We start from the raw sequence: 25,656 nt of genomic DNA on the forward strand, positions 1-25,656 counted from the left end.
CTCTCCTTTCACACGATGAAACAAATCGACCTTGCTTCGGAGGCATCCCAGGCACCGACATCCTGCACCTGGCCAAGACCCTTGGCCTGTCGAAGCCAAAGGCAGTCTCAGCAGGCGAATTGCTAGTGGCGGGGCCGGCTGGGGAAGGTCTCAGCACAAGGCCAGTGCTGTGGCAGTGGCTTGGTGGATGCCACTGAACAGTGGACACCGCTGCGGCAAATTTTATGTCCGTTAAATGGGGTGGTAATTTTGGAGTCAGGAGCCACTAGAGACACCGCAACCTCCCGCAAGGTTCGCCTCCTTGTGGATATGATAGGCCCATGAACTATGATTCTTCACCCTACAAAGATTAAGATATGAGGATCAGCAGGAGGTCTCAGTGCTGCAGAGGCAGAACATGTAGATAGGCGGAGCGATTTCAAGGTGAGGTTGCAGACCGCTACCTACCTACCTCCCAACTTATGCAGAGTCTGCAGTTTCGGGTTTGCCAAGCATTCTTTACCCACTGCCAACAGCCGTTCGGATGAGCGCGAGGCCAAGATGCCGAACTGCAAAGAGGGAGCCTGTCCCCGTATATTATTGGACATCATCATCAGGGGAGTTGTGTGCTGTCCCGTATGCCCGTGTAGTTGGTAGACTGTTGTACCTCATTCAGGAGATAGTCGGCCCATGACCAGTGGGAAAAATTCCAGGCCCCTTTTTTCGGGCTTAGCGCCCGTTCACTGCTGACACAGTCCAAAGTACGGAGTAAACCCGCCATTAGTTTCAAGCAATTGACGAGGGAGCTTCGCAAGAACTGAGTGTTTGGTAGATTATGATTGCGGCTGTGTTCCATTTCACCCATTCTGTATGATGTAAGAAAAGACATCAAGCGTTGCCAAACTTGACGATCCACCCAAGCCCTTGTAAATATCCTCGTACTGCGGCTGGAATTCCGCGAGAATATACTATTCTGACAACAATAGCCTCCAGGGGAGTTATTCCTCTTATCTGCGCATCGACCTCCAGAATGATATTTCGAAAGGATTTATCTATTAGCTGGTGATCTGCGACCAGAATGTTGGCAAAATGGCCAAAAATGAGTATCTCCAATGTCTTCAAACCGGTACAGCTTTGTCGTAGAAGCTGCAATCTCCGCAAGCCATCCTCTGTGAGCCTTGCTTCTGAAGAAAGGCCCGGTAACCTCTCGATGGCCGGAAAGTTGATACATAGATGGGACAGAACCCGAGAATTTGAGGAACCGATACAGATCAAGAAGGATTCCAGGAGAGTGCCTTGACGCCGGGCCGTCTCCATCTCCTGGAAGATAAATCGATTCATACTATACAGAATCTTCCTGGTCTCATCCGATATCTGCCGATTGACGTAGGTCAATGCAAGCCATGAACAGGGCCTTTCGGGTGCAAAAACCTCCAATGAACAACCTGGGTCCTGGAAAATATGAAGTGGATGGGGTATGACGAGTACATGATTGTATATGGTGTTGCGAATCTTGAGAGGCAAATCCAAGAAACCGAGAGACAACGTCGATGCTGGTATTGTCAGCGTGTCTGCGATGGCTGAACAGGACATGGTGTAAAATTATCAAGCGACTATGGTAGGTGAGTGAAGCTATTCAGTAGCTGTCTTCAATCCAAATCCTTCTTTATCAAGCCGGACAAAGAAAAGTTTAGCGTCGGAGTGTTGATCTGGGTTCATGAGCTTAGCCACAAGGTAGTATGACGTCGTGGCAATGAATTCTGGCGACTCACAATTTGCCAATTCTTCACTTAGGGATATACCACACTCTGCGACTCACTGGTAGATGTTAGCCAAACGACAACTCCCCGCTTGCCATAGTCTGCCATTTGAAAACCGGAGGACATGGTCGATCGACAAGTCACTACTTCCCTGACTATAGTACAAAGGATCGAGACCATGTGACTTGCGGAAGCGGGGGATGTTCAATGCTCTGCTTCTTTCCGGGAATTCCCAGCCCATGGGATTGCTTCCCTGGATTCCATGGTTGCATCGGTCCCACTGGATGCATCTAGATCCTGGAGAATCCTGGAGAACAGATTTATCTTACGGAGAAAAATTGATCAACGGAACATGATGTTTTTTTTTTTTTTTTTTTTTTTTTTTTTTTTTTTTTTTTTTTTTTTTTTTTTTTTTTTTCTCTTTTTTTCTACTATTATTTCAATTTCTTCTACTTGAGCTTTTCTTAGTCTCCAGGCTGATGGATAGGTTGCGGCAGAACGTGCTGCCAAACTCAATAATATGTTCATCTACAGAGATTCGAGCCGAGCAAAAGATATGAGTATCAGTCGCTTCGGTCCAAGGCTTACTGTCATTGTTTCCATGGAGATAAGGCATCGATATCCATGGCCATATTTTCTGCTTTGAACATGGCTCTCAAGTACAAAAATCCCCTTTGTCGAGCGGTATAGACGGGCGCAAGCTTCTGGCACACGTAAACAAAGAAGCGAACTTCGAAAGTACTAATTCTCGAAGCAGCCAGTTGACTAATATTTAAATGTTTGAGAATCAGAATATATGTGAAAGCGCTTCTAACCCGGTTCCCAGTTCTTTCGACTTTTCTTGTTTACGCTCTTCAGGAAGAGATCTTAGAGCCGTTGGACACACGGCTATAACTACTTTGAGCTCTAACACCTTGCGAGATAGCGCCAATTTCAGAACTACTGTGGAAGGAATATTTCTTTATTATCGGTAAATATTAGATCTGCTGTATTTGGTTTCAGCAGACAGTTGTTCCTATATTCTAAGATGGATAATAAACCGGTCCCCGACAAGCTCTCGGAACTCTACAATACACTCCTTTCTCGCCGTGCTTCCAACGAGCATAAGGACTGGGAGCTCACCATCACAGCTTTGGAGCTTCTCGCCGTTACCCACAGACCTTTTAGCATCCTGGAGTTGTCCTGGGCCGTCACCCTGCATACATCCCGCCATGTTACCACCGTTGACTACCTTTCCAAGCTAGTGGACCACCAAAAGCTTTTGAGCCTGATTCAACCCTTCATCGCATGCGTTGAGCCTAGCAACTTGAGAAGGTATCAAGTTCAGCTCATATATCAGTCAATGAAAGAGTTGATTCTGAGGCGTTGGGAGCCCAATGCCACGTATTCAGGAAGTCCAGCTTCCGAGAGAGACGATGGCCAGCGCTTTGGTGGTCCAGAAGCATTGATATTGGATATATGTATCCGTTATCTCCTTTTGACTGAAATTGACGATCAATACCTGTTCTCCGAAGAGCAGATTGCAATGTCGGAGCTTCCACAAGAGTCTGACTTGTTCAATGACGAGAAGGAGCCGGCCAAGTACGACACTCATTGCTCGTGGGAAGCTTGGGAAGAAGATATGATTCAGTTCAATCCGGCTGAGCTTGGTTTGGGCGAGTTCTTTGTCTACGCATCATGCTACTGGCTGAAATATTATAGTCTCGTCACGGCTGAGGCACTTCCCAACCTAGCGAGCATAGAAAAGTTGTGCCGAGCCAATTCGATTCGAATTCGCAATTGGACTCAACAAAACCGTCGTCCGGGCTGTGCGATGCCACCCAGATTTCAATTCGACAGCCAGCTGTATGATCCCCTCAGCATCACCTGCCTTTATGGCTCTGTGGATATGCTGCATGTTATGCTTAGAGGTTCGGATTTTGACAATAACCATTTCCTTAACATGACGGCTATAAACGCGGCAGACCAAATTCTGCAATGGGGAGACATGTCCAGGCTCAGCACACTTTTTCTGGACCCGAGACTTGGTCATCAGCTACGAAACCTGGACTTTTTCCGACTGATTATCCGCAGATGGCGTGAATCAAGTGTATCTCGACCTGACTGGGATGATGCTTTTGCATTGATTGACCTCGCGACGGATCAAATGGTTCAGCAGCAGTGGGGGCTCGAGCTCTTGTGCGTGGCTGCCAGTGCAGGCTGCGCACCCGTTGCTCAGAGGTTACTGTCTGGCGCTCGGCATAATGAGGGGCTTAGAAGAGAGCTATTGCGTCAATTTCCTCTTATGCCACAAGTGGCACCCTTGAAATAGTTGATGATGTAGTAAAAGGGTTGCCTGGGGACGGACAACGAGTCACATCATCGACATCTACATACTTGCGGCAAGAAAGTCCTTTATTTGGCATCTCCGCGCTTAGCTAGCGGAGAAAAAAAGAATATACAGCTTCAGGCCTTATCACACACACACCACAGAAAGATCTGAATTAACGACGTAAAATCTCAGTACGGATTTGCCCATGTAGTTGCAGTAGAGCACCACAACAAGACCGTCAGCCGCATTATCAGACGCTCGTTGGTAAGCACATCGTCTATCTACAGACATGCAATGGTAACTTGAAAAATTTGCCCACCTTCCTATTCTAACTAAACGCATTTTAGCTAGTGCCCACTCCATCAAGGTCATCCAAAACTACGAGTTAGTTATCTAGGATAGTTTGAATGGGTGAGTCAGAGGCAAGCGGGTCAAGAAATAGACCGGATACCATCGGCGTAACGTAACTGGCCCACCTCCAGATTCAGTCCTAGACTCCCAAACATTACTTTTCGATAGCTTTAAGTTGACTGCAGTTTAATTCTACTTTCGAAGCACTGCGACGCTCTTACACGCTTCCGAATACCCTAGTTCTTGCCAACTTATCTCCCATATCTGACAATATACCTAGCGACCGGGACGAAGAGCAGCCCGTCATATGCGTTTTGTAAGTGATATCCCCAGTACTGATGTACATTCTACCTACGACGGTGGACAAGAATGTGTCAACGCCAGTTCCCCTGAAGTTATATAATCAGCGAACTAACTCTCCCATTCAGTTGTGGCGCGCAGCCCGGCGATTCTCCCGAGTTTCTGGCAGCCGCTCGAGCACTTGCACATGAACTACACGCCGCAAACGCGAAACTAGTCTACGGAGGTGGAACCAAAGGATTGATGGGCGAGGTCGCGAAGACTCTAGTATCACTCTCTGGCCCATCTGCCGTGCATGGCTTCATACCCCGGGCATTGGTAGCATACTATCCCGATGCGGACGTCGGCAAGTCCCAGAATGACGGGAAACAACCAGAGCGAATCCAAGCTCCAGGGTCTTCGCTGGCTGAGGGCGAATACGGGAGGATTACCGTCGTGGACAGCATGCATGAGCGAAAACAAAAAATGGCCGAGCAAGTTCTCGCCGGTGGCCCTGGGTCAGGATTTGTAGCCCTTCCGGGCGGTTATGGGACCCTGGAGGAAGTGGCAGAGAACCAACTTGGGATTCATGATAGAGGAATTGTGTTGTTGAACGTTAATGGGTTTTGGGATGGTCTTGTCGCGTGGATTGCTAAGGCTGCTCAACGGGGATTTATTGGGCCGGCGAATAAAGATATTATGGTGGAATGTAAGGAGGTGGGCGAGGTTATTGGGGCGCTTAAAGCCTATAACCCAAGTGGCGGGAGGCTGAACCTCTCTTGGGGCTGCAAGTGAGAGAAAGAGGCGAGCGAGGTTGGGATGGGGATGGGCGGTATTTCGAGGGCCGGAGAACAAATCTAAAATCCGGGGCTTCCGACAGATTGTGCTCACTAAAAGTACTAAACCTTAAATGTTGTCGGTCGCTGGCCAATTAACTTCTTCCAGTGCAATTCCATTATCAACAAGCCTGCCCGGGTTTCTGCCTGTCGTCCCATAATTGATCGCTAGCGGTGACGTAACAGAATAGCAGAAGAGATCCCCGAGGTTTGAAGTGATTCAATAGCACATTATACTTCAGTTACACTCCTTGTTTCTGTCCTTAGCCCTGCCAATCTTGTATGTGGGCCCGGAATGGCTGGAGTGCATTTACCTGCCGGAGATAGGTAGACAAATGGAAAGGACATGATCATATTGTCAGGCTAGGGCAACACATTCTCTCCAGCTAATCTGCATGGCTGCCATGTTCCGCTCCTTCCTTCGGCCAAAACCCCTCGAGTTCCTTCAGGATTGCTGCTTTAATATCAGCAGGGGCCCAACAAATAGCAATCGCATTCCGCTGTAGCTGGAAGAATTCAGCATCAGTGAAATTGCCCAGTAAACGAAGGAGGTAGAGGCTATTGTTTAGCCAAATATCTTCCATATATGACGGGTCATCACTGCCAATCGCTATTTTGATGCCAGCGTTGTATAATGTGCGAACCCGATCAATAATCTCAGCTTCTCCGGAGTAGCAAAGATAGCCCCAAGGACATATCGTCATTCCAAGGTCCTTTTCTTTGATCCTCTGAAGAAGAGAAGAATCGTCGGCGGCATGTAAACCATGATCAATTCTGTCCGCTCCGCTTCCTCCCAGCTGGTCAACCACTTGTCCAATATTCCTCAGTGTATCCTTGTCGCCGACGTCGCAATGGCAGGTAATCCGGAAGCCATCTCTGCGAGCGCGGAGAAAAACATCTTCAAAGAGCAATGGCGGACGGTCCACCTCTAGGGAGTCCAGACCAATTCCAACGATCATGTCGCGATATGGTAGTGCTTGAAAATAATGCTCCATAGCAGACTCGGGGGACATATCTCGCAGCATGCACATTATCCACTGAGAGTGGACCTATAACGATTTTGAGCCAGAGGTCCTAGAATATATAGAGAGTCTAGGCCGCGTACCCCAAGACTCTGAGAGGCCTCACTCTGCGCCCTCTTGAATCCATTCATCATTGTCTCAAAAGGGACACCTCTTCGTGTGTGACCCTGCGGGTCAAAGAACGGCTCACAATAACGTACGTTCATGGATGCTGCCTTTCTGAAGTAGTTCATTGCAAGACGATAGAAATCTTCTTCATCCCGAAGGACACTGAAGCCACCGTAATACAGTTCAAAGAACCGGCGCATTCCACCATCTACACCCCCTTCTTCCAGGTCATTGAGGAGCTCATACGTACCCTTCAGCTCCGACAAACTCTCGCAAGGCTGCTGGGTATTGATATTGAGCACCGACTCCCCGCGCCGTTGCGCGAGCTCCCACCGGAGTTCAGGGGTCATTGTGCCCTCGATATGGACATGCATTTCGACTTTGGGGATGTCTTTGATGAACTTGTCATTGTGCTGGTGGATTGCGCTTCGATAATCTCGCAGGGTTTCGTTTGAGAGGACAGACACCTTCGAGGCCATGATTGAATAGAGCGGAGAATACAGTGGAAAAATGCAGCTTCGAATGTTGGCTTGGAAATGAGAAGCAAACGGACTGATTGTCTTTCTTCTACCTTTTAATAGCTCGAGCGACAGCCTCTTGGGAGCGTGCTGAAATGACCAGACGCTTGAGAAGCGGGGTTTTTTGCCAACTAGCAATGATTGGGTGTTTGGGTTGCAGCTCCTTCGAAATACCACCGATGCCCCCCTGCCTTATCTCCGTCTAAACTGGCCACTAATTGTATTCGGAAGATAGGCTCAGCCTTCCACCACATGGTGGATTTGCGCTGGATGCTCCAACACTCTCGCCGGCCTCCTTATATTCCACCATGATGTCTTGTTGGCTTGTTCAGTAAAACTCCATACAGCTTTCATTATTCACGTACTAAGACCATCCCAGAACAATATTATATGAAAATAAGTAATAAGTAGTGTCAGTACATGATCTATATACAGTCTGCTGTTCCTGGCTAGTTGGGTATAATTATTTCATATGAGCGAATATTAATCTATTGATAGAATAAGATATGTTTTATTAGTCAGTTCATTGATTAGCACCAATTTGAATAACATCTACGAGTTCTAATCGATCAATATTTCACGGCAGAGTAATATGGTCATACATATTTCAATAAAATAGTATATTAAATGTGAAGTAAAGCCAACAAAAATATTAATTCGGTCTTAATATAGAATATACATAATAGCGAGCTTAGATACTTCTTTTAAATCTCAGATAGCGGTTAAATTGTACTTCTTCAATGTATATATATTCTAAGTTCAAGGTTATTTGATTCTCATGCCATTGACTTTTCTATTGATTTCTTTCTATATTCAGGTCATGTTCCAGTCTTATAACAAAGGTGCAAGTTGGCCCAGATCAATTCGAGAAAAGTGCTCTTTGCCAGTTCCCAGAATGAATGTCTACTCTTTGGGTAACCTGCTCACTTTTAAAATACACTTTCTGCCTCTGCTATTTTCTGATCATGAGCCACAGGGCTCTGGATTACTTCTTCCATCTCTGAAGGATCGCTATTCTATATAGTAAGTCACATCGAACACACTACAAACAAGCAATCCAAACCACAAAGATTATTACTTCAATAGATCACATGACGCCATAATCATAAATCATCATACTATATAAACAACACACAGAGCCTCCCACCCCATTCCATACCAAGACCCAAGCTATACACCCACATGTATCCCACCCAATAATTAAGAAAGATACACCTTCGTCGGCCTCCTCACGGAGCCCCCACCACCATGCCCAGATGGATGCTTCTCGAGATAATACACCGTCGGACTACTATGGCGTCGCCGCCTTCTTCGTGTTGTCGATGTCGCTAAGTTAGCCTCGCCGTAATCCGACCCTCCGCTTGAACTGGCCCCGGGCAAGGAACACAGATGCCATAGCCATAGGATGAGTAGTGTGCCTGCGATGGTGCCGAGGACAATGCCCGCGATGCCGCCGCCTGAGATGGTGTTGGGGCAGTCGGGGTTATCGCGGGGGGAGAGGAGATTATTGCTGTTGCGGGTTTGGTGAAGAGGGAGGTTTATTATGGGGGCCTGGAGTTGTGTTAGTGATTGATTGGTGGTTAAAAATTGGATATAAGATGGTAGGTAGAGATATGGTGGAATTGTTGGTTCTCTTGGTTCGGATGGGACCCGCTTTTTTCTTATGTCTGGGATGGTATTCATCCATGGATGAGGATGGAATGGAACGTACCATGGTTGTAAGATTAATGGATTAATGTCAATTGAAATGGAGAAAAAGAATGATAGAAATGCAATGAGATGTATTTTGCTGAATTGGTTAGATTGAGGGGGATACTTCATCATATAACAATTACTCACAGCATCAGAGCTGTCTGTCTTACTCTGTGTGCGGGAATCTTATCCGTTGACGTCAACCACACGTCTTTGTCCCGACGATGCCAGATGAAGCAGCGATTTTCCGTTCCACCACGGCCCGGATTCTTGTTCTGGATACTTTTTGTTGCGACGCGTGGAACTCTGCCAATGAGTGTCCGTGGAAGAGTCAATTGGGTTTGATGTGCCTTGTGTTGAGGGTGCGGGTATGGCGATGATTGGTGAGGGTTGTCGGCGTCATTGTTGCAATTCTTGGTTTGAATTTTGCGGAAGTAGTCAGAGTAGTTATCGATTGGACAGTTATGGGGCTATTTTTGAATGGGGTAACCGAGGGATGAGATCTTGCCGCTTGGTCAATTGCTTAGGTCACAGTGTGCATGTGAATTACTCTCCATCAGTAGTGGCTATTGGCTAAGACTGTGTAATGTAGCTGGCACAATATGTCCTTCATATGCTCCGATGTCCCGGTGAGGGAGGCACACTGCTAGTATCCCAGGCCGTCATGTCCGCGCCTAGCTCAAATTCAATGGTTCCACCCTGGGTCATTACATCCTCGTGCTCGAACCAGTTCTTTGTCCAGGCTTGTCCGTTGATTTTCACGCTTTGCACATAGTAGCCCTTGTCTAGTCCATTCGCGATGATACGGAGTGTCTGGTTGCCATTGACTGTCATGTTGAGGTCTGGGAACCAGGGCGAGGAGAGAAGATACACTGGTTGCGTGACGACAGGATAGATCCCCAGCATCTGCCACAAGAGCCACGAGTTCATGGCCCCGGCGTCGCTGTTTCCTGGTACTCCGTAGGCTTCGTCTCTGAAGCTATTTGATTTTAGCCACGGTGCGTATTAGAGAATATCAGCCCACTTACTACTGATACCCCAGGTTCCGAGACTTTTCCACGCTCTTGGCTTGCTTGTTGATGTAGTTGTATAGGTATGGAGTCGCAAAATCGGGTTCGTTTCTTTCAATCACCTTCAGTCTTCACACGTGTATCCCTATAGGGAAATATGCCTACCCAATGTTTATGATCGTCGTAATACCTGCACCATTTGCTCCAAGGTTCTGGACTGACATGTTCGGCTCAAACTAGGAAGCGTTAGCTGTACGCGTGCCAGGAGTTGTCAATTGTGTCAGTACCATGATATCCAGTCTGGATTCGAATGTATCTGCACCACCCATATAGTCGATCAGAGTTTCCATGTCATGCGGTAGCACAAAAGAGTATTCTGGAACATCATACTTGTCAGACCAATTCATAAATTGCGGATGGTCACTTACCCCAGGGAACGCCTTCATACGTATACGCGAGCCATTCGCACCCATAGCAGTAACGAGGATCATAGCCGCTGTTGTTAAACGACCCGTTGGAGAATTTCGGCGCCAAGAAACCAGTGAAATTCAGACTCTGCACATCTGGGTTCCAGATATGTTGCCACCCAGCAGACCGATTCAAATACTTTTCCTGTTCTCTAGGCTCTTCCCCTGCAGCCACTTGGCTGACAGCAAAGTCGTTGAGACTATACTCCACCGTCCTAGAAATGCAGCGCGTGTTTCGGTCTTGCGAGACATATCCAAGTTCTAACCAGTCACCCAAGGCACCACGCCCCTCCTTTGTACTTGCAGAAAGATCAGTAGCGTCCCAAGTGTTGTATGGAATAACCTCTGCATTAGTCTTCATGGCGGCGTAGCCATCCGTCCAATTAATTGCCCCTCGCAGACCCTTAACATAGGCATCTGCTAGCATGTTGTCCGCATCAGAGCCACCTTGAACCAATCCGTTCCAGTTTCCTGAGCGGCCGTCTGGCAAGAAACCTTGGTGCCTATTAGTGCATTAGCCTTGTGATATACTACCTTTTCATTTCCCATTGGTCTATTGCCTACCTCCAGATGTCAATAAGCCCCCGGATCATGGACTCATAGTAGGTGGGCTGATAGACGTGATAGAAGCTGACTGTGCAGCGGAATATATCCCCTAGTTATAGTCAGTACCACTCTCCAGTTGTCGCACGCATTTCACCACTAACAAAGCGTGTAGAAATCATCCCAGAAAGGCTCGTCTGACTGCCACAGCGGATTTTCACCCGTGCGATCGGACGGCATCAAGTGGATGAAGTAGAGCGAACTATAAAGTAGTCGCACATTTGTCATATTCGCCGTGCTATCGAGGGATACCTGAGTTTTGCTGAAGACATCCTGATTCCATTCGTCAACAGCAGCCTGCACGGTATCATTCAGCGTCCAAGAAGGGATTTCAGATGTAATGTATGAGCGAGCCTTTTCTGTTGAGATGAAAGATATCCCAACCCGAGAACTAATCTGTGCATCTGTTTCAGTATCCCAACTAAAAAGTGCCCCGATGCGGTCATTCATAGGTCCCGATGTCGCTTTATCAGAGGTGTTGCCATATGTCGGTTGAGGTATGCCTCCGTTTGCCAGGTTCTGGTAACGTGGCATCGGGTCTGTGTTAGCCCCAGTAAATGTACGAGCATTCTTCGGCGCCGTAGAGAACTCGCCGTAGAAGTAGACGGTAAAAGGGGCGCCTTAAAGTACCATTAGAACGCATGCTCAGTGCTATGGAGGAAACGCGGACCATTGTTCCAGCCACCGACATATGTTCCATAACCGCTATATGCGTTTCCATCATCTTCAAGACTAATCTCGCCACCAACGTAGAATTGTCCATTTGAATCGCCGGGTGAACCGGGAAGATACTTTAGCCGTGTTAGCTTTCATCTACTCTGAGGAAGGATGGCCATACGTGGGATATATCGACCAAAACGTGTTTTTCTCCGTCAGGGAAAGAATACTGAATGATACCAGCATGACGACTGGCTGAAAGTTCAATCTGTACACCATTTTGAAGCAAGGTCCGGAAATATCCAATGCTTGCGGAGTCGTTGCCAACCTACTTTCTGTGAGCTGGATTCATTGAGTTTCAAGGATAGGCGCATACATACCCTGGGCTGGCTATAAGTAAGGTTATCTAGTAGATTCACCGGCGATTCAACGGAGGTAAGAGGCATTTGCGGTATAAGACCATACTTGGGGGCACCTCCTGTGCCGCTTTCATGCATCATGGCTAGTAGATTGAGGTTAGACACAAATCCGAGTATGCACAACAGTGCTATGAAGATACAAACATACTGACTGCAGTGACGTTTCCATCAGGTGTCCAGCCACCGTTGAGGACTGCGATACTCCAGTTTGCGGCTGTTGTATCGAGTCCCACTTTTGCTACTCCAAAGGGTCGAGCACCACCAACGAAGATGTCACCCCCTCCGTAACCTTGGCCGGGAGTTGGGCCTTCCGATCCCATGAAAGGATTGACATATTGAGAATAGTCCACTTGTGCGGCGGTAATAAGGTCAGACACCCCTAAGGCCAGGAGCAACAACCGGTTCGGTACGCGCATAGTCACAGCTCGCACGATAGAGAACAAGCAGTAGACGCTTCAAGATCAACACGAAGCGAGGGGAGCATTTAGTAAACAAGAAGCCTCCCCGGTTGATTAAATCCATGGAAACCTGCCATTTCCCCGCGGGGATGATCAGTGCGGAGTCGCCTGCAGCTCATCCCTGGTAGGGATAATTCCACGACACATTGCATAGCGAATGCAGGAATGCAGTTTATAGTCCAATGAGTGGCTTATGACCCCTCTCGCTACCGCACTAGGACCCCCGCATACTCACGAATGCCGTGACTGCCTTTCTTTTTGTATCCTTCATTCTTCTCTTTTCCTTTCTCTCACGGACACCGGGATAGTGGTGGACGTGCTGTCCGAGCAGGCCTCCACAAGTGCCATCCACTGTTCCCACTGGTGTATCCGAAAGGAGATCCTAGAATCAGATCATAGTGAGAGTCATGCCAGAAGAGGTACAGCCTCGGACTAACAATGAACCAACAATGGATAGCTTGTTATTGAAAAAATAATGGCTAAAGTCAGTGGTTGAAGAGGGGAACGCATGACCCCACGTGGGAAGGGGACGTCTAGGTGTTTGTACGATCAACAAACAGGAACGCCATCGGCCATTAGATCCACGATACTGATTCGACTCCATGAAGTCTATCACATCCCAGTCGTCTCCAGAGAGTATCTATTCTCCAGTAAAAACGTGGGAGAAAATATAAAGAAGATGACCATCGGTAGGGCTTTGGATAATTACTAAGCGGCACGGTCGGAGCATTCGGAGTCCAGATCAGTCGAGTCGAGCCATCTTCATCCACTTCCCCCTGTTAACCCGCGAAGGTGACAGAATGGCAATAGCAACATGTTTCAGTGCTCGCAATGCAACAAGTCCTACCAGCGAAAGAGCCATTTGCTTCGACATGAAGTAACACGTTAGGCCCCTGAACATCATGCCTTTTCAGGTACGCGGAACGTGCTGACAGCCCGATAGATACCGGCGCCTCCTGTTCAAGCTGCCCTTTCTGCAATAAATCTTTCTTGAAGAAGTGTGTAAACCTCGAGACAACTCTACAGAAAGCCATTTTAATCTGATTCTTGTCTAGGGAGGTTGCACGAAGGCATAGTAAGATCTGTGCCAAAAAACACAACCAGCCTCCTCCGGTAGCAGCTAAACCCGGGAGGAAGAAGCAGTCCTGTGACGAATGCTTCTTTGCGAAGACAGCCTGCGACAGAGCATCACCATGCTCTCGTTGCCAATCCCTTGGGAAACAATGTTCCTTTGGGGCCCAGACCCCTTCTACGGAGAACATTCCCTCAATGTCCCCATCGCCATCACCATCTGTCTCGCAAATTCCGCAAAGAAGAAGCGACCCATTCTTCTTCCTAGCACACTTCACTGATCCCTCCATCAAGCAAGACAGACTTGCAATCGCAGAGACAGCAAAATGCTCCACTAGAAGGCATCTTGACCCAATTTACTTCCAGCAGGAAGAACCACTCTTGCCTCACGACTCTTTATCGGCTTACATGCCAGGCTTTTCAGTTGCTGATCTGTTTCTTCAGCCTCTGTCTACCCCGATTGGACAACTCTCTATGGAGTTTATTCCTGAAAGCACATTTGCTTCAAGACTCTCCAATAGACTCAGCGAGATGATGATGATTCTGGTCGATACTTCGAATTCTATGGGCCTGGCGAACGCGGGCCCACAAAACCAACTCGACATGGCCGAGCTAAACTCACTATTCACGACCTGCAATCTTTCTGTGTTTATCTCGGCTTTCTTCCAGTCTCTTCATTGGCATCTTCCAATTGTACATTTTCCGACATTCGATCCTGCAAAAGTCTCAAACCCTCTCCTCCTTGCAATATTCTTGGCTGGAGCAACATATGCTACCTCGCAAGATGGCCCGGTATTCGCAAGTAGAATACTTGACGTAGCTGAGGAGTACATATTCCGTCAGTTGGCTAATTTATCATCAACACCCTTTCCGAGCAGCGCTCCCTATCTCCTACCGTCATTGGAAGTCATTCAGGGAGCTTTAATAATCGAGATGCTTCAGTTTGGACAGGGCGAAACGGGCACAAGGCGACGAATTCGTATAATTAGACATCCATGTGTCATCTCTACGGTACGATCGTTGGGGATTCTCCAGTCTAAGAGAAGTTTGACTCCGGATATGTGTAACGATGAGACATGGAGAGCATTGATAGCCGAGGAAGTCTGTATAAGGTAAGACCCTACTAGAAGAGCGTCAATGTTGGACATTTCTCACCAATCTTTAGGATCGCCTGTTGGGCCTTCCTTGCGGACGGATTCCTCACAGTTTGTTTCAATAATCATCCTGCACTGTCGATATTCGAGATGGACTGTCAATTCCCCTGGAGTTCCGCTTTATTTGAAGCTGAAAATGCATCGTCTTTTAACGAGATGGCTGCTTCTTATACGATGGGGCGCCCGCTACCTTCATTAAGGGAGTTCATTACGCGCCTGCTTGATGAAAATGCTACGGATGACCTGATTCAATGGAGTCGCTCACTAGTTGGCGAACATCTGTTGATTCTGATCTATGGTTTGTGTAACCGTCCACGGTCTACAAGCGATACCATCGACCTAACTATGTCTCTAGCAATGCACTCTCTCGCTTTCCAGGCTAGGACCGGCTTGTTCGGGTGGATATCCACGAACTCGATAAAACGGGCCGCCGAAAATTGGCGAAGCATTTGGGACTCCGTCTCCAGCATCGTTGGTAAGGAAGGAATACACCACTTGGGCTATCCTAAGCATGCTGAAGAGCTCTGGTGGCTATTAACTGCTACGCTTGACCGCGCCAGTGGCCGGAACGTAAACCTTCGATACCTGGATAACGCCGCAACCGATGACCTGGAAAGTTTAAATAATTTCATCCGGGATATCAAAGGCCCCAACAGGACATAGTTCGATACGTCTTGTCTAATATTATGTACAGATCAGGGACCATTCTATCCATTATTTACATTATTAACATGAATATTACACGATTAGGCTCAATGACCGGTTTTCCCGACCGGCGGTATGAACTCGAGTCATATAGCAGTGCTGCACCCCTATAGGCGAGCAATTTTATGCGCGTGCATCCTATTGACTCTTGATGGTCTTGAACTCGTCGCCGCGGGCTTTCCGATAGGTTCCTCCAACGCGATCCCAGAACGTTGTGAACTGCCCATAGTTATAGTTGAAGTACAAGTGGTGCAGGGTGTGGCATTCAGGGCCATTGATGACAGCAGAATGGGAAAGACAGTCGGCGTCGTCTAGATGCGATTAGTGAGAGACTGGACAAGAACAGAAGGGCACTTACGGATCAGAACCGTCCACAGTGTGACGAAAACAAACAATCCCAGATATGCACCCTTCTGCAATGGGAACAGTATCGGATAGACGTGGTACGGGAGACTCTGCGCCCACCCGTCCAGTGGATTGAACGCGAAACTTGCAAAAGGTGTCGGCACCAGCCACTTGTGATGTCTCTTATGCAACCACCGATATACCAGAGGATGATGCTCCGCTCTATGAATCCAATAGATCCCGGAATCTGTAAATGCCACGAACAGTGGGTACTGAAGCCAGTTGTATGCAGGGAACGGAGCTTCACTGGCGAAATCGTACAGCTTGGACCAGCCGCGAATCTCGGTTAGGAAGAACGGAACCGTGAGGATAGCCATTATCGGAATGGAGAATAGGGCTTGCTCGATTTCCAGACGGACTTGGTTCTTCAGGAACCGTGGATGTTTGAGCAGGGATTTGTCCCACCATGTGTGGTAAAAGATGGTGCTGCCGATGAAGTATATGGCTAGACCGAAGAGCCTAGTTGTGTAACGGACTTGCTGTCAGCTGAACCATGCTCGATCGGCATGAGAGAAGAGTATGAACTGTCTTACCATGTGATAAACAACAGCGAGGTAGCTTGTCTCGGCAGGTCATCGCGCTTCCAGCGACTGGCGGTCGCCCATTGTGAGGGTTGAAGAGGGTAGTAACGGCCAACATGTTGGTTCAGAAGAAACGAAGTATCGAAATCCGAGGTACTATTATTTCCACCTGGCAAGACTGAGGCGTACACTCGATCGAGGACGAATGTGTCGAGGACATCGAGCACGACATCCATCGCGATTTAAGGTGTATAGTATAGCCCGGGGATATCGTTAGGGTTGTTGAGGGGATCCCGGTTGCGATCAGAACTGCGTGCTTCGGACAAAGGCTAAGGGAAATACGCGGTCAATTTATTGAATGTATAGAAGTCAGGCGCAGAAGCTACTGCTGTGTTGGAGTTGTTATCCCCGTCATCTTATATATGCGGCGAATCCCTACCGCGGGATATACCTACCACGGGGTAAACCTACACGGGGGCGAGTCCCTACTAACCAAATACACTGGCGACACGGGCTATCCCTACCAGCACCGACATGATCCCACCACGGGACAGGGAGATCCTTTGCCCCCGGCGAGACCGATTCCGGGGGCACGTGGAATTTGGTTCATCTCAAAGTTACAAAGTATATCATACGATTTACCAGATCAGCCACTAGTGCCTAATTTAGAGTAGTATTGAGTGAAGTTTAGTAAAGAGTGATGACTGACTGACTGACTGACTAGAATAGAAAGGAATAAAATAAAAATAATGCCAATGCAGATGCATCGGACAAATTAACCGAGTTGGGGTTGGCTCCGACGGCCGGGCAGCCGCACAGCGAGACAATCGAAAAATCCCACCAAAAGCAAGTCCGGCCAACCAAACCTCGAGTCCATCCATTCCGCTGCTCTCTTCCTATCCCCTCGTTCTGCTTCCCTCCCTCTCCTCCTCCTCCACCCACGCTTTCCCCTCTTCTTCCCCCCGACTCGTCCATTCTCCGTATCTCCGTCAAGATGGGTGTCACCTTCGACAAGTGCGAGACCCGCCCGGCCAACATTGACGCCATCCTCAATGGCCTCGACCGCTACAACCCCGAGACCACCACTGTCTTCCAGGACTATGTCGCCCAGCAGTGCGAGGACCGCACCTTCGACTGCTACGCCAACCTGGCCTTGCTGAAGTTGTGAGTTCATGCGCCTTTCTATCCAGTTCAAAACACTTTCAGCCGAAACATAAAGAGCTCCGACGCGGGGAACCATTTTGGTTTTATGTGATGAAGAATCTTATATCATTATCACGTTTCCTATTACCTGACACCCTACTTTGGGGGATGTCGAGACTCCAATTCTCCTGAAACAAAACCATGATCTCAACTTTTATTCTATCGCATGTACATCATACCTGAATAGCGATGCTAACCCCTTCACGCCCTCTGACAGGTACCAGTTCAACCCCCACCTTCTCCAGGCGGAGACCGTCACCAACGTCCTCGTCAAGGCCCTGACTGTCTTCCCCTCTCCCGCTTTCTCCCTCTGCCTTGCTCTTCTCCCCGCCCACACTCAGCCCTTCCAGGCCTCCGACGCTGAGGCCCAGGCCGCCGCCCAGACCTCCGACTTCGTCGAGTCGATCCAGAAGCTCGCCCGCCTCTCCACCCTCCTCGAGTCTGCCCAGTACACCCAGTTCTGGTCCACCCTGAACTCGGACGACCTGTACGCTGACCTTGTTGCCGACGTTGCCGGATTCGAGGAGCTCGTGCGCATCCGCATTGCCGTCGAGGTCGGCAAGACCTTCCGTGAGATCCCTGCCGAGGTTCTGGAGCAGTGGCTCGACCTGCGCAGCCGCGAGGCTCTCGAGAAGTTCGTCGCCGAGGTCTGCAGCTGGGAGGTTGACAAGTCTGGCGCCAACACCGTGATCAAGGTGCCCACCAACAAGGAGAACGAGGCCCGCAGCGAGGTCAAGAGCGAGCGCGTCGGCGTCGACATGTTCGGCCGTGTCATCCGCCGTGGTTCGAGCAGGCTGCATGAGCGGATCGATAAAAGATATCCGCATCGAACGCAGCCTTTCTCGTTCTAGATTCCCTTTCTATTCTTGCTAATATTTTGCCTCGAATCGAAGATCAGACCTTCCCCCAGGTCTCGATCTCGGTCTGTCTTGTTGGAAGAATGACCACCCGAAAAGAAAATTCAAAAGAAGAACACGGGACGAAGTGTCTGCTTCGGATACCCCCCATGACACGAGCTCGAAGCCTCTTATAACCAAAAAAAAATGATGATGACGGGGATAGACCAGCATGGGAGAGGGTTGGGAAGTCCGGACCTGGCGCAATTGGCGTTTCGAGTTTTGCTTCTGCATGACTAGGTTGTGTTTTATCATCATCATCATCTTTCTTTCTTCTTCCACCCTCATATATCATTTTCTCCTTGATTATCCTCTCACCATATTCTCTCTACGTGAAAAGATAACGCAATTTCACCGAAGATATCCATAGTGTGCGTATACAAAAAGCGATCAGTACCAGTACAGTACAACATTTCAAAGATCATGACCAGCAATGCATAGATAATCAGTCGTAGTATTGTATGTACTTTTGATATCCTAAATCTGAACCAAAAAAACACAAGTCTATATATGATATAATATATGTCATCAACATCAAAGTCTTGAACGGCATTACGCTTCACCCAAATCCGTAACCCATCATCGTCATCACCACTTTTACTTCGTCGGTTCCTCCCACTGCACACCAGCCCACTCCTCTCTATACCCAACAACCCCAACCTGGTTAGGACCGCAATCCTTCCCACAAACTCCCAAGATAATCGTCCCCCACTCCATACCAGCATCATCCTTGGGTCCAAGCCCAACCCCCTCCCTCCCTTCCTCCAACACGCTAATAGCATGCGGCACAAGCTGCAACTCAAACACGCGCTCGCTACCACAATACTCACAGCGAGGCATGCGACTCCCTCCACCAACCGTCGTAACCTTGGCACTGGGGTTCGCTGTCTTCGACGGATCATGAAGCCGCTTGCCCACCGCATCAGCATGGGAATAGAGCAATGGTGAACCACGGAATTCATATCTCAACACTTGTTCAGGGTTATGGCCTAGACGAGTAGAGAAGCGGATGAAGGCCTTATCGAGCTCGGATTCAAAGGTGTCCTTCAGCTCCGCTGCGCCGCCGTTGGGACCTTCTTCTTCTGTGTTGTCAATTGTCACGTCGGCAGGGATAGTGGGCGTGGAGGGACGAGACATGGTTTCGTATTCGGCATCGAGATAGAAGTTCGTGTAAGGGGCTGGGAAGTCGGATTGGGCGGGCCAGGGGGTCCTGGGGCCGGTGGAGGCTTCGGGGGGTGGGATGAGGTTGGTTTTGGGTTGTTGTTGTTGTTGAGGAGAGGAGATGCGGACTTTGTCGGCAAAGGATTCGGAGAGGGTAGGTGCTGGGGAGGGGGTCGGTTTGGCGGCGAGGCCGGGGGAGGGTGCTGGGGCTGCGAATGGGTTGTTGTTGTTGCTAGTGGAGGAAGCGCCGGAGGAGAAGGGGTTTGCGCTGGCGGAGACGCTGCCGGTGAGAGTGGAGGAGCCGAATAGGCTGGCTCCGAGGTCTGGCTTTGCTGCGGCGGGCTTCTTCTCTTCTTCTTCTTTCGGGGGCTCTGGCTTTTGTTCTTCCCTCTGGCGGGGAGGCTGTTGTTGGGGCTCGATCTTCAGCTTTCTGGTGGCGCGCAGAGCCCGGATACTGCCTGGTTTGCGGTTGCAGGCTTTGCGGGGGCAGGAGAAGATGTAGAGGCGGCGCTCATCGTCAGGGAAGTCGTTGGGGAGGTCGCCGTGCAGTTCGAGGAGGAGGAGCATGGGCTGGTTGCAGACTTTGCATTTGGCGAAGTCGCCGGGAGGCGGGGTAGCGTCGTCGAGCCAGGTCTGTGAGGGGGGGTATTGGTTAGTCGGGGTGAGGAAGGAGGATGAAGAGGTGGAATTGAATATTGTACGTACTGGCCAGCCTCCCAGATGACTGATGGTGTCTTCTACAATCTCGTCGGCTGCGTAGCCCAGCAGCACGTTGGTCTCGCTGAAGTCCCCCTCATCGTCGAAGGAGGAGTCGCTGTCGTAGGGATCCATGGTGCTGGTGCAGGTATGGTCGAGAAACTTAATGTAGTATAGTCAATGGAAGATTCCGTGAGACCGAGAACAATGAGACCCTTCTCCAGACGCAGCAGAGGTTGCGATGGAAATCACAAGAAGAGCGCCTCTTTCTTTTCTGCCCGAAATTCTGGCGCAAAAAAAGAGTGAATGGCCCAAACGGGGAAAGCCCCATCGGCGATAGCCCCAGAATGCATTAGTCTGTATTGGGACTAGTGCAGTAATTGTGGTATCGATACATACCCGTGTGATACGTCAGTCAATACATCTCCAACATCTCGCCATCCACCGTCACTTCCTATTCTTGATTTCATCTTCACTTTTCCCTTTCTCGGCTAATTATAGACCTGCTTCATCTGGGAGACCTCTATAAAAGAGGTTATAGAGCAAGCTTTTTGTACACACGAGCTACTGAGCATGAGCACCGTTGCTTTTTCAAGCTCCTGCATCTGACGATCGTAACGTCCACTAGTGTGGAGGCATTGATTCACTAAATAAGCAATTCGTCACTTTAATCATTCATGCATCGCTCATCTCTTCCATACTTCCTTCGCTTCATTCTTCATATTCATGTAGTATACTACGTCTTAGCTTTATGCCTTTCCCCACACGCCAATGCCACCGAACAGCAACCTCTAGGCTCCTTTGGAGTCACACCACCCAAACGGGTCGCCGTGATCGGTGAGATCAATCCCATAGTCCCCTCATGTGCTAATTTCAACAATTAACCCTTCAATAGGAGCTGGGGCTGCCGGGTCTAGCACTGCTTATTCACTACGCAAGTATGCGGATGCCTTGGACATTCCTCTCAATATAACCGTCTTCGAACGTTCTCCCTATGTTGGCGGGCGTTCCACAACAGTGAATGTCCATGACAATCCAGCTACGCCCGTAGAGCTAGGTGCCTCGATATTCGTGGAGGTTAATCATCACCTTGTCAATGCATCCAAAGAGCTCGGACTCCATGTTAATAGCGCCAATCATGACCGACCTAGAGAGACTGAAGACACCCTTGGCGTCTGGGACGGGGAGCAGTTCGTCTTTGTGATGAAGGAAGCATCTTCCTGGTGGAATATTGCGAAGCTGGTTTGGAGGTATGGATGGACACCCGTGAGGACCTATCGCTTGATGAAGTCGACCGTCAACAACTTCCTCAAACTCTACGACGAGCCTATATTCCCCTTTTCATCCCTTACATCGGCGTCAGAAGCAGTAGGGCTGGTCAATGTGACTGCCGTTCCTGGAGAGGCCTTCCTCCAGCAGAACCAGGTATCCGCCAAATTCTCCCGCGAAGTCATCCAAGCTAGCACCCGTGTCAACTACGGACAAAACCTTGCCCTGATTCATGGCCTTGAGACTATGGTCTGCATGGCGACTGAGGGTGCCATGGCCGTGGAGGGAGGCAACTGGCTGATCTTCGACGGGATGCTCAAACTATCCCACGCCGACCTCCGCTTAAACCACACAGTGACATCCCTCGATTGGGACGCGAACGGCCCCTCGACCCTAACCTTCACCACAGCCACCAACTCAGAAGAGAAGCTCGAGTTTGACGAGGTTGTCATCGCCGGTCCGTGGCAATTCTCCAACATCACCGTTACACCACCACTAAAGAAGACGCCGGACGAAATCCCTTTCGTGACCCTCTACGTCACTCTCTTCGCCACTCCGCACCGTCTCTCACCCAAGTATTTCGGCCTCACAGAACCCAATGCCTACACTCCCGAGACGATCCTCACCACCCTCCCTCCAGAGACCGACATCGGCAAAAGCGAAGCCGGGGTCGGTCCAGCCGGCTTCTGGAGCATCAGCACTCTCCGGACCGTGGACGCCCCAGACCCGTCAGAAGGGAAACACTACGTCTATAAGATCTTCTCCCCGGAACGGCCAACAGCCGAATTCATCGAATCGATTCTCGGCCTCGAGCACAAATCGTCCTCGAACACCGACATCGACACCGACACTACCATCGGCGATCTCTCCAAGGGAGACATCAGCTGGTTCCATGAGAAGATCTGGCGGCCGTATCCGTTCGAGTATCCGCGTGTCACGTTCGAAGAGCCACTCCTTGCCCCCCATGTCTGGTATACGGGCGGGATTGAAAGCTTCATCTCTACGATGGAGACGAGTGCATTGATGGGGAGGAATGTAGCTGCTTTGATGTCTCGAGAGTGGCAGGCCCAGGCTGACGGGAGGGAGGCGGAGTCAGCAGCGTATGCGGTTCGTCATGAGCTATAAAGGGAACGGTAAGGAATGGGAAAATTGGTATGACTTTCCTTTACGTCGTCGGATCTTGTGTCGGTGCAGGTACGGACGGCATGACGATACGGTACTTAAGACCATATTATATAAATGCCTAGAGTATAGTTAGTTATCACTAGTAGTATTCACTAATGCCTTGAGATTGCAACTCCGGGAATGTTTACAGAAAGCTACAAGATACACAGTCAAGGGTCTGGCTTGTCTCATGGAACTTATTATCTTTCTATTTCAGTTCATAATACCTAATTACTAGGTAGAAATAGACTCAACCAGGCGTACCAAGCCTCCATGCAACCACGAACTTTTCCTGCCCTGTTGAAGAAGTGTTGAAGAAGTCATCCCGGTGCTATTTGTTCATTCACATGCTCATGCATATCCATATCCCATGACCCGCGTAAGGTTGAAAAAGCAGACCTGTATAAAACCCCTTAGAACGCACAGCCCACAATCCGTTTTTGCTCGCAATGATGTTGAACTCGTAACCTAACAAGATAAAAAACAAAGGAAAGAAAAATAAAAATAGAAGAAGATAGAATGTTATGGTATCATATCAAAAGTCACCCGGCTATGACTAGCTTAGACGGGGAGGGGGAAGGTGCTGGCCCACTCAGCGACCTCCTTGCGGAGGCTGAGGATCTCAGGGACGGTCTCGGAGGCAACCTTAGCCTTGAAGTCCTTGAGCTTGTTGGCCTCCTTGGGAAGCTCGCTCTGGACCTTCTTGCAGAGGTTGATGGACTGGTCGATGTAGCGGGCAATGCGCTTGAAGTCCTCCTCACCCATACCACGGGTGGTCATGGCGGGGGCACCGATACGGATACCGCAGGGGGTCAGAGCAGACTTGTCACCGGGGATGGAGTTCTTGTTGCAAGCAATGTTGATCTGCTCGAGGACAGCCTCGACACGAGCACCGTCCAGGCTCTTGTTGCGGAGGTCGACAAGGACCATGTGGCTGTCAGTGCCGTCAGAGACGAGCTTGTGACCGAGAGCCTTGAACTCCTCCTCGAGGGCCTTGGCGTTCTTGATGACCTGCTGCTGGTACTGCTTGAACTCGGGGGTATCAACCTGCTTAAGGGCAACAGCCAGAGCAGTGATGGTGTGGTTGTGGGGACCACCCTGGTGACCAGGGAAGACAGAGAAGTTGATGGGGCCCTCAAGGTCATACATGATGTCCTTGCCGGTCTTGGGGTCAGTGCTGCGGACACCCTTGCGGAAGAAGATCATGGCACCACGGGGACCACGGAGGGACTTGTGGGTGGTGGTGGTGACAACATCGGCGTACTCGAAGGGGGAGGGGATGACACCGGCGGCAATCAGACCAGAGATGTGAGCCATGTCGACAATGAGGTAGGCGCCGACCTTGTCAGCGATCTTGCGCATGCGAGCGTAGTCGATCAGGCGGCAGTAGGCGGAGGTACCAGCGACCAAGCACTTGGGGCGGTAGAGCTCAGCGTTGGCCTCGAGTTGATCGTAGTCAATGATACCGGTCTCAAGGTTGACACGGTAGGGGAAGGTCTCGAAGTAGGTAGAGACAGCAGAGATCCTGCGGAGCGAACAGTTAGCATTCAATGTACCCTTACACGACGTGTCTTGTGTCGGGAGACGAATCCGCAGAACTTACTTTCTGGCGGGAGTCTGGTAACCGTGACTCAAGTGACCACCGTGGGGGAGGTCAAGACCCATGAGACGGTCGTGAGGGCGCATGAGGGCCTGGTAGACCTGCAGGTTGGCAGGGCTACCACTGAGGCACTGAACGTTGACGCCCCACTTGGCGGGGTCCAGGTTGAAAGCCTTGAGGGCACGAGCCTGGCAGGTAAGCTCGATGGCATCGATGTGCTGGTTGCCACCGTAGTAGCGAGCGCCGGGGTAACCCTCGGAGTACTTGTTGCTCATGGGGGAACCCAGAGCATCGAAGACAGCGTGGGAGGTGAAGTTCTCCGAGGCGATCAGGACGATGGATTCGCGCTGACGTTGGATTTCCTTCTCCTGTAGTCGGGCAGTTAGTACCATGACACTACATATTTGAAGAGAACACAATGTGTAGTGCAAAACGTACCATGATCTGAGCGATCTCAGGATCGCTGTCCACGAGGGACACCTCCATTTGCTACATCGATGAGTCAGTGAGTGCTGCTGTGAGGGACACCCCAGGTAGGAAAAAAAGTTCAGTGGGGTACATACGTTCCGGTGAGCCGGAGAGAGAGCGTAGGTAGCCATTGTGAAGAGGGATGTGTGAGAGAAAGAGAGTTAGGTGAGGGAGGGAAAGAGAAGAAAAATGAGATGATGGTTTGAGGATGAAGAAAAGGAGGAAGGAAGAGGGAAGGAGAGGAGGATTAAGAGGGAAGAAGAGGAAAAGCTAGGGATGGGGTGGGGGAGGGAAAAAAAGATTGCCTCAGGACCCAAAAAGACGGAAGGTGAGTCTTACACCCCGCCGCCTGTGCTTCTAAACCCGAGCTAAGCCCCATCGGGCCCCGGGGGGACGACATCGGAGCCCGTCATTCCTTCACCGGCTCGGGGAAACCATTGGACGCTTACTCGTCTCGATTACTCAATGACTACTACTAAGTAACTACTAAGTAACTACAGTGACCATCCAGCAACAGGCCAGCCTATGCAAGAAGCAATTGATTTAAGGGATATATCAGATGTCAGGGCGGGCTAGGATACATTATGACAAGAATTAATCTGGTAAATTTTCTCTTAATCTCGGAAACCCGACCGGGATGCCACCAAGTGGCTGAAGGCGAAAGAAAGGCAGGAAAAAGTCAATCCGCTAGCCTACCAGCCCGGCTCCGATTGGTGCCGCTGGAACGATCAGCATCGGCCAACTGAAGCTACCACCACCCACCCATGAAACACGAGGGGGCGTCCTCCCAACCCTACCGTTGATCTACATCTTCCCGGATAGCTGATGAGTTGTGAATCTTTTTCAACGAGGACAGAGATTGTGTGAAGTACA

At 49.6% G+C, this 25,656-nt stretch overlaps 12 protein-coding genes across 12 annotated transcripts; 5 read left to right on the forward strand and 7 right to left on the reverse strand.

The window, feature by feature from the left end:
• Positions 1-443: 443 nt before the first annotated feature.
• An16g02860 (hypothetical protein) lies at positions 444-2,333 on the reverse strand (the record flags this gene model as incomplete). The annotated part of the gene is made up of 6 exons (XM_059745007.1): positions 444-548; positions 647-845; positions 896-1,559; positions 1,799-1,894; positions 1,917-2,046; positions 2,328-2,333. 6 exons carry the CDS (start codon positions 2,331-2,333, stop codon positions 444-446), a joined length of 1,200 nt encoding a protein of 399 aa, XP_059605603.1.
• A 433-nt stretch (positions 2,334-2,766) lies between these two features.
• On the forward strand, positions 2,767-4,050 carry An16g02870 (hypothetical protein; the record flags this gene model as incomplete). The annotated part of the gene is made up of 1 exon (XM_059745008.1): positions 2,767-4,050. One exon carries the CDS (start codon positions 2,767-2,769, stop codon positions 4,048-4,050), a length of 1,284 nt encoding a protein of 427 aa, XP_059605604.1.
• A 689-nt stretch (positions 4,051-4,739) lies between these two features.
• Positions 4,740-5,475, forward strand: An16g02880 (uncharacterized protein; the record flags this gene model as incomplete). Its single annotated transcript, XM_059745009.1, has 2 exons — positions 4,740-4,774; positions 4,830-5,475. The coding sequence occupies 2 exons, from the start codon at positions 4,740-4,742 to the stop codon at positions 5,473-5,475; spliced, it is 681 nt and encodes a 226-aa protein (XP_059605605.1).
• Positions 5,476-5,902: 427 nt separating this feature from the next.
• On the reverse strand, positions 5,903-7,125 carry An16g02890 (uncharacterized protein; the record flags this gene model as incomplete). The annotated part of the gene is made up of 2 exons (XM_001397564.1): positions 5,903-6,565; positions 6,622-7,125. 2 exons carry the CDS (start codon positions 7,123-7,125, stop codon positions 5,903-5,905), a joined length of 1,167 nt encoding a protein of 388 aa, XP_001397601.1.
• Positions 7,126-8,093: 968 nt separating this feature from the next.
• Positions 8,094-8,878, reverse strand: An16g02900 (uncharacterized protein; the record flags this gene model as incomplete). Its single annotated transcript, XM_059745010.1, has 3 exons — positions 8,094-8,180; positions 8,398-8,715; positions 8,876-8,878. 3 exons carry the CDS (start codon positions 8,876-8,878, stop codon positions 8,094-8,096), a joined length of 408 nt encoding a protein of 135 aa, XP_059605606.1.
• Positions 8,879-9,465: 587 nt separating this feature from the next.
• Positions 9,466-12,428, reverse strand: An16g02910 (uncharacterized protein; the record flags this gene model as incomplete). The annotated part of the gene is made up of 11 exons (XM_059745011.1): positions 9,466-9,835; positions 9,885-9,988; positions 10,085-10,102; positions 10,154-10,242; positions 10,295-10,836; positions 10,898-10,988; positions 11,041-11,556; positions 11,607-11,727; positions 11,775-11,861; positions 11,974-12,095; positions 12,161-12,428. The coding sequence occupies 11 exons, from the start codon at positions 12,426-12,428 to the stop codon at positions 9,466-9,468; spliced, it is 2,328 nt and encodes a 775-aa protein (XP_059605607.1).
• A 944-nt stretch (positions 12,429-13,372) lies between these two features.
• Positions 13,373-15,358, forward strand: An16g02920 (uncharacterized protein; the record flags this gene model as incomplete). The annotated part of the gene is made up of 3 exons (XM_059745012.1): positions 13,373-13,384; positions 13,575-14,653; positions 14,707-15,358. 3 exons carry the CDS (start codon positions 13,373-13,375, stop codon positions 15,356-15,358), a joined length of 1,743 nt encoding a protein of 580 aa, XP_059605608.1.
• A 180-nt stretch (positions 15,359-15,538) lies between these two features.
• Positions 15,539-16,562, reverse strand: An16g02930 (uncharacterized protein; the record flags this gene model as incomplete). The annotated part of the gene is made up of 3 exons (XM_001397568.3): positions 15,539-15,711; positions 15,759-16,264; positions 16,339-16,562. 3 exons carry the CDS (start codon positions 16,560-16,562, stop codon positions 15,539-15,541), a joined length of 903 nt encoding a protein of 300 aa, XP_001397605.1.
• Positions 16,563-17,320: 758 nt separating this feature from the next.
• Positions 17,321-18,380, forward strand: An16g02940 (uncharacterized protein; the record flags this gene model as incomplete). The annotated part of the gene is made up of 2 exons (XM_001397569.3): positions 17,321-17,490; positions 17,747-18,380. The coding sequence occupies 2 exons, from the start codon at positions 17,321-17,323 to the stop codon at positions 18,378-18,380; spliced, it is 804 nt and encodes a 267-aa protein (XP_001397606.1).
• Positions 18,381-19,022: 642 nt separating this feature from the next.
• An16g02950 (uncharacterized protein) lies at positions 19,023-20,417 on the reverse strand (the record flags this gene model as incomplete). The annotated part of the gene is made up of 2 exons (XM_001397570.1): positions 19,023-20,219; positions 20,292-20,417. The coding sequence occupies 2 exons, from the start codon at positions 20,415-20,417 to the stop codon at positions 19,023-19,025; spliced, it is 1,323 nt and encodes a 440-aa protein (XP_001397607.1).
• Positions 20,418-20,959: 542 nt separating this feature from the next.
• An16g02960 (uncharacterized protein) lies at positions 20,960-22,676 on the forward strand (the record flags this gene model as incomplete). Its single annotated transcript, XM_059745013.1, has 3 exons — positions 20,960-21,119; positions 21,178-22,372; positions 22,436-22,676. 3 exons carry the CDS (start codon positions 20,960-20,962, stop codon positions 22,674-22,676), a joined length of 1,596 nt encoding a protein of 531 aa, XP_059605609.1.
• A 600-nt stretch (positions 22,677-23,276) lies between these two features.
• An16g02970 (uncharacterized protein) lies at positions 23,277-24,914 on the reverse strand (the record flags this gene model as incomplete). Its single annotated transcript, XM_001397572.3, has 4 exons — positions 23,277-24,240; positions 24,319-24,683; positions 24,754-24,804; positions 24,879-24,914. 4 exons carry the CDS (start codon positions 24,912-24,914, stop codon positions 23,277-23,279), a joined length of 1,416 nt encoding a protein of 471 aa, XP_001397609.1.
• Between the last annotated feature and the right edge of the window lie 742 nt (positions 24,915-25,656).

This window comes from Aspergillus niger, assembly GCF_000002855.4.
Source record: "Aspergillus niger supercontig An16".
Lineage (NCBI taxonomy): Eukaryota > Fungi > Ascomycota > Eurotiomycetes > Eurotiales > Aspergillaceae > Aspergillus > Aspergillus niger.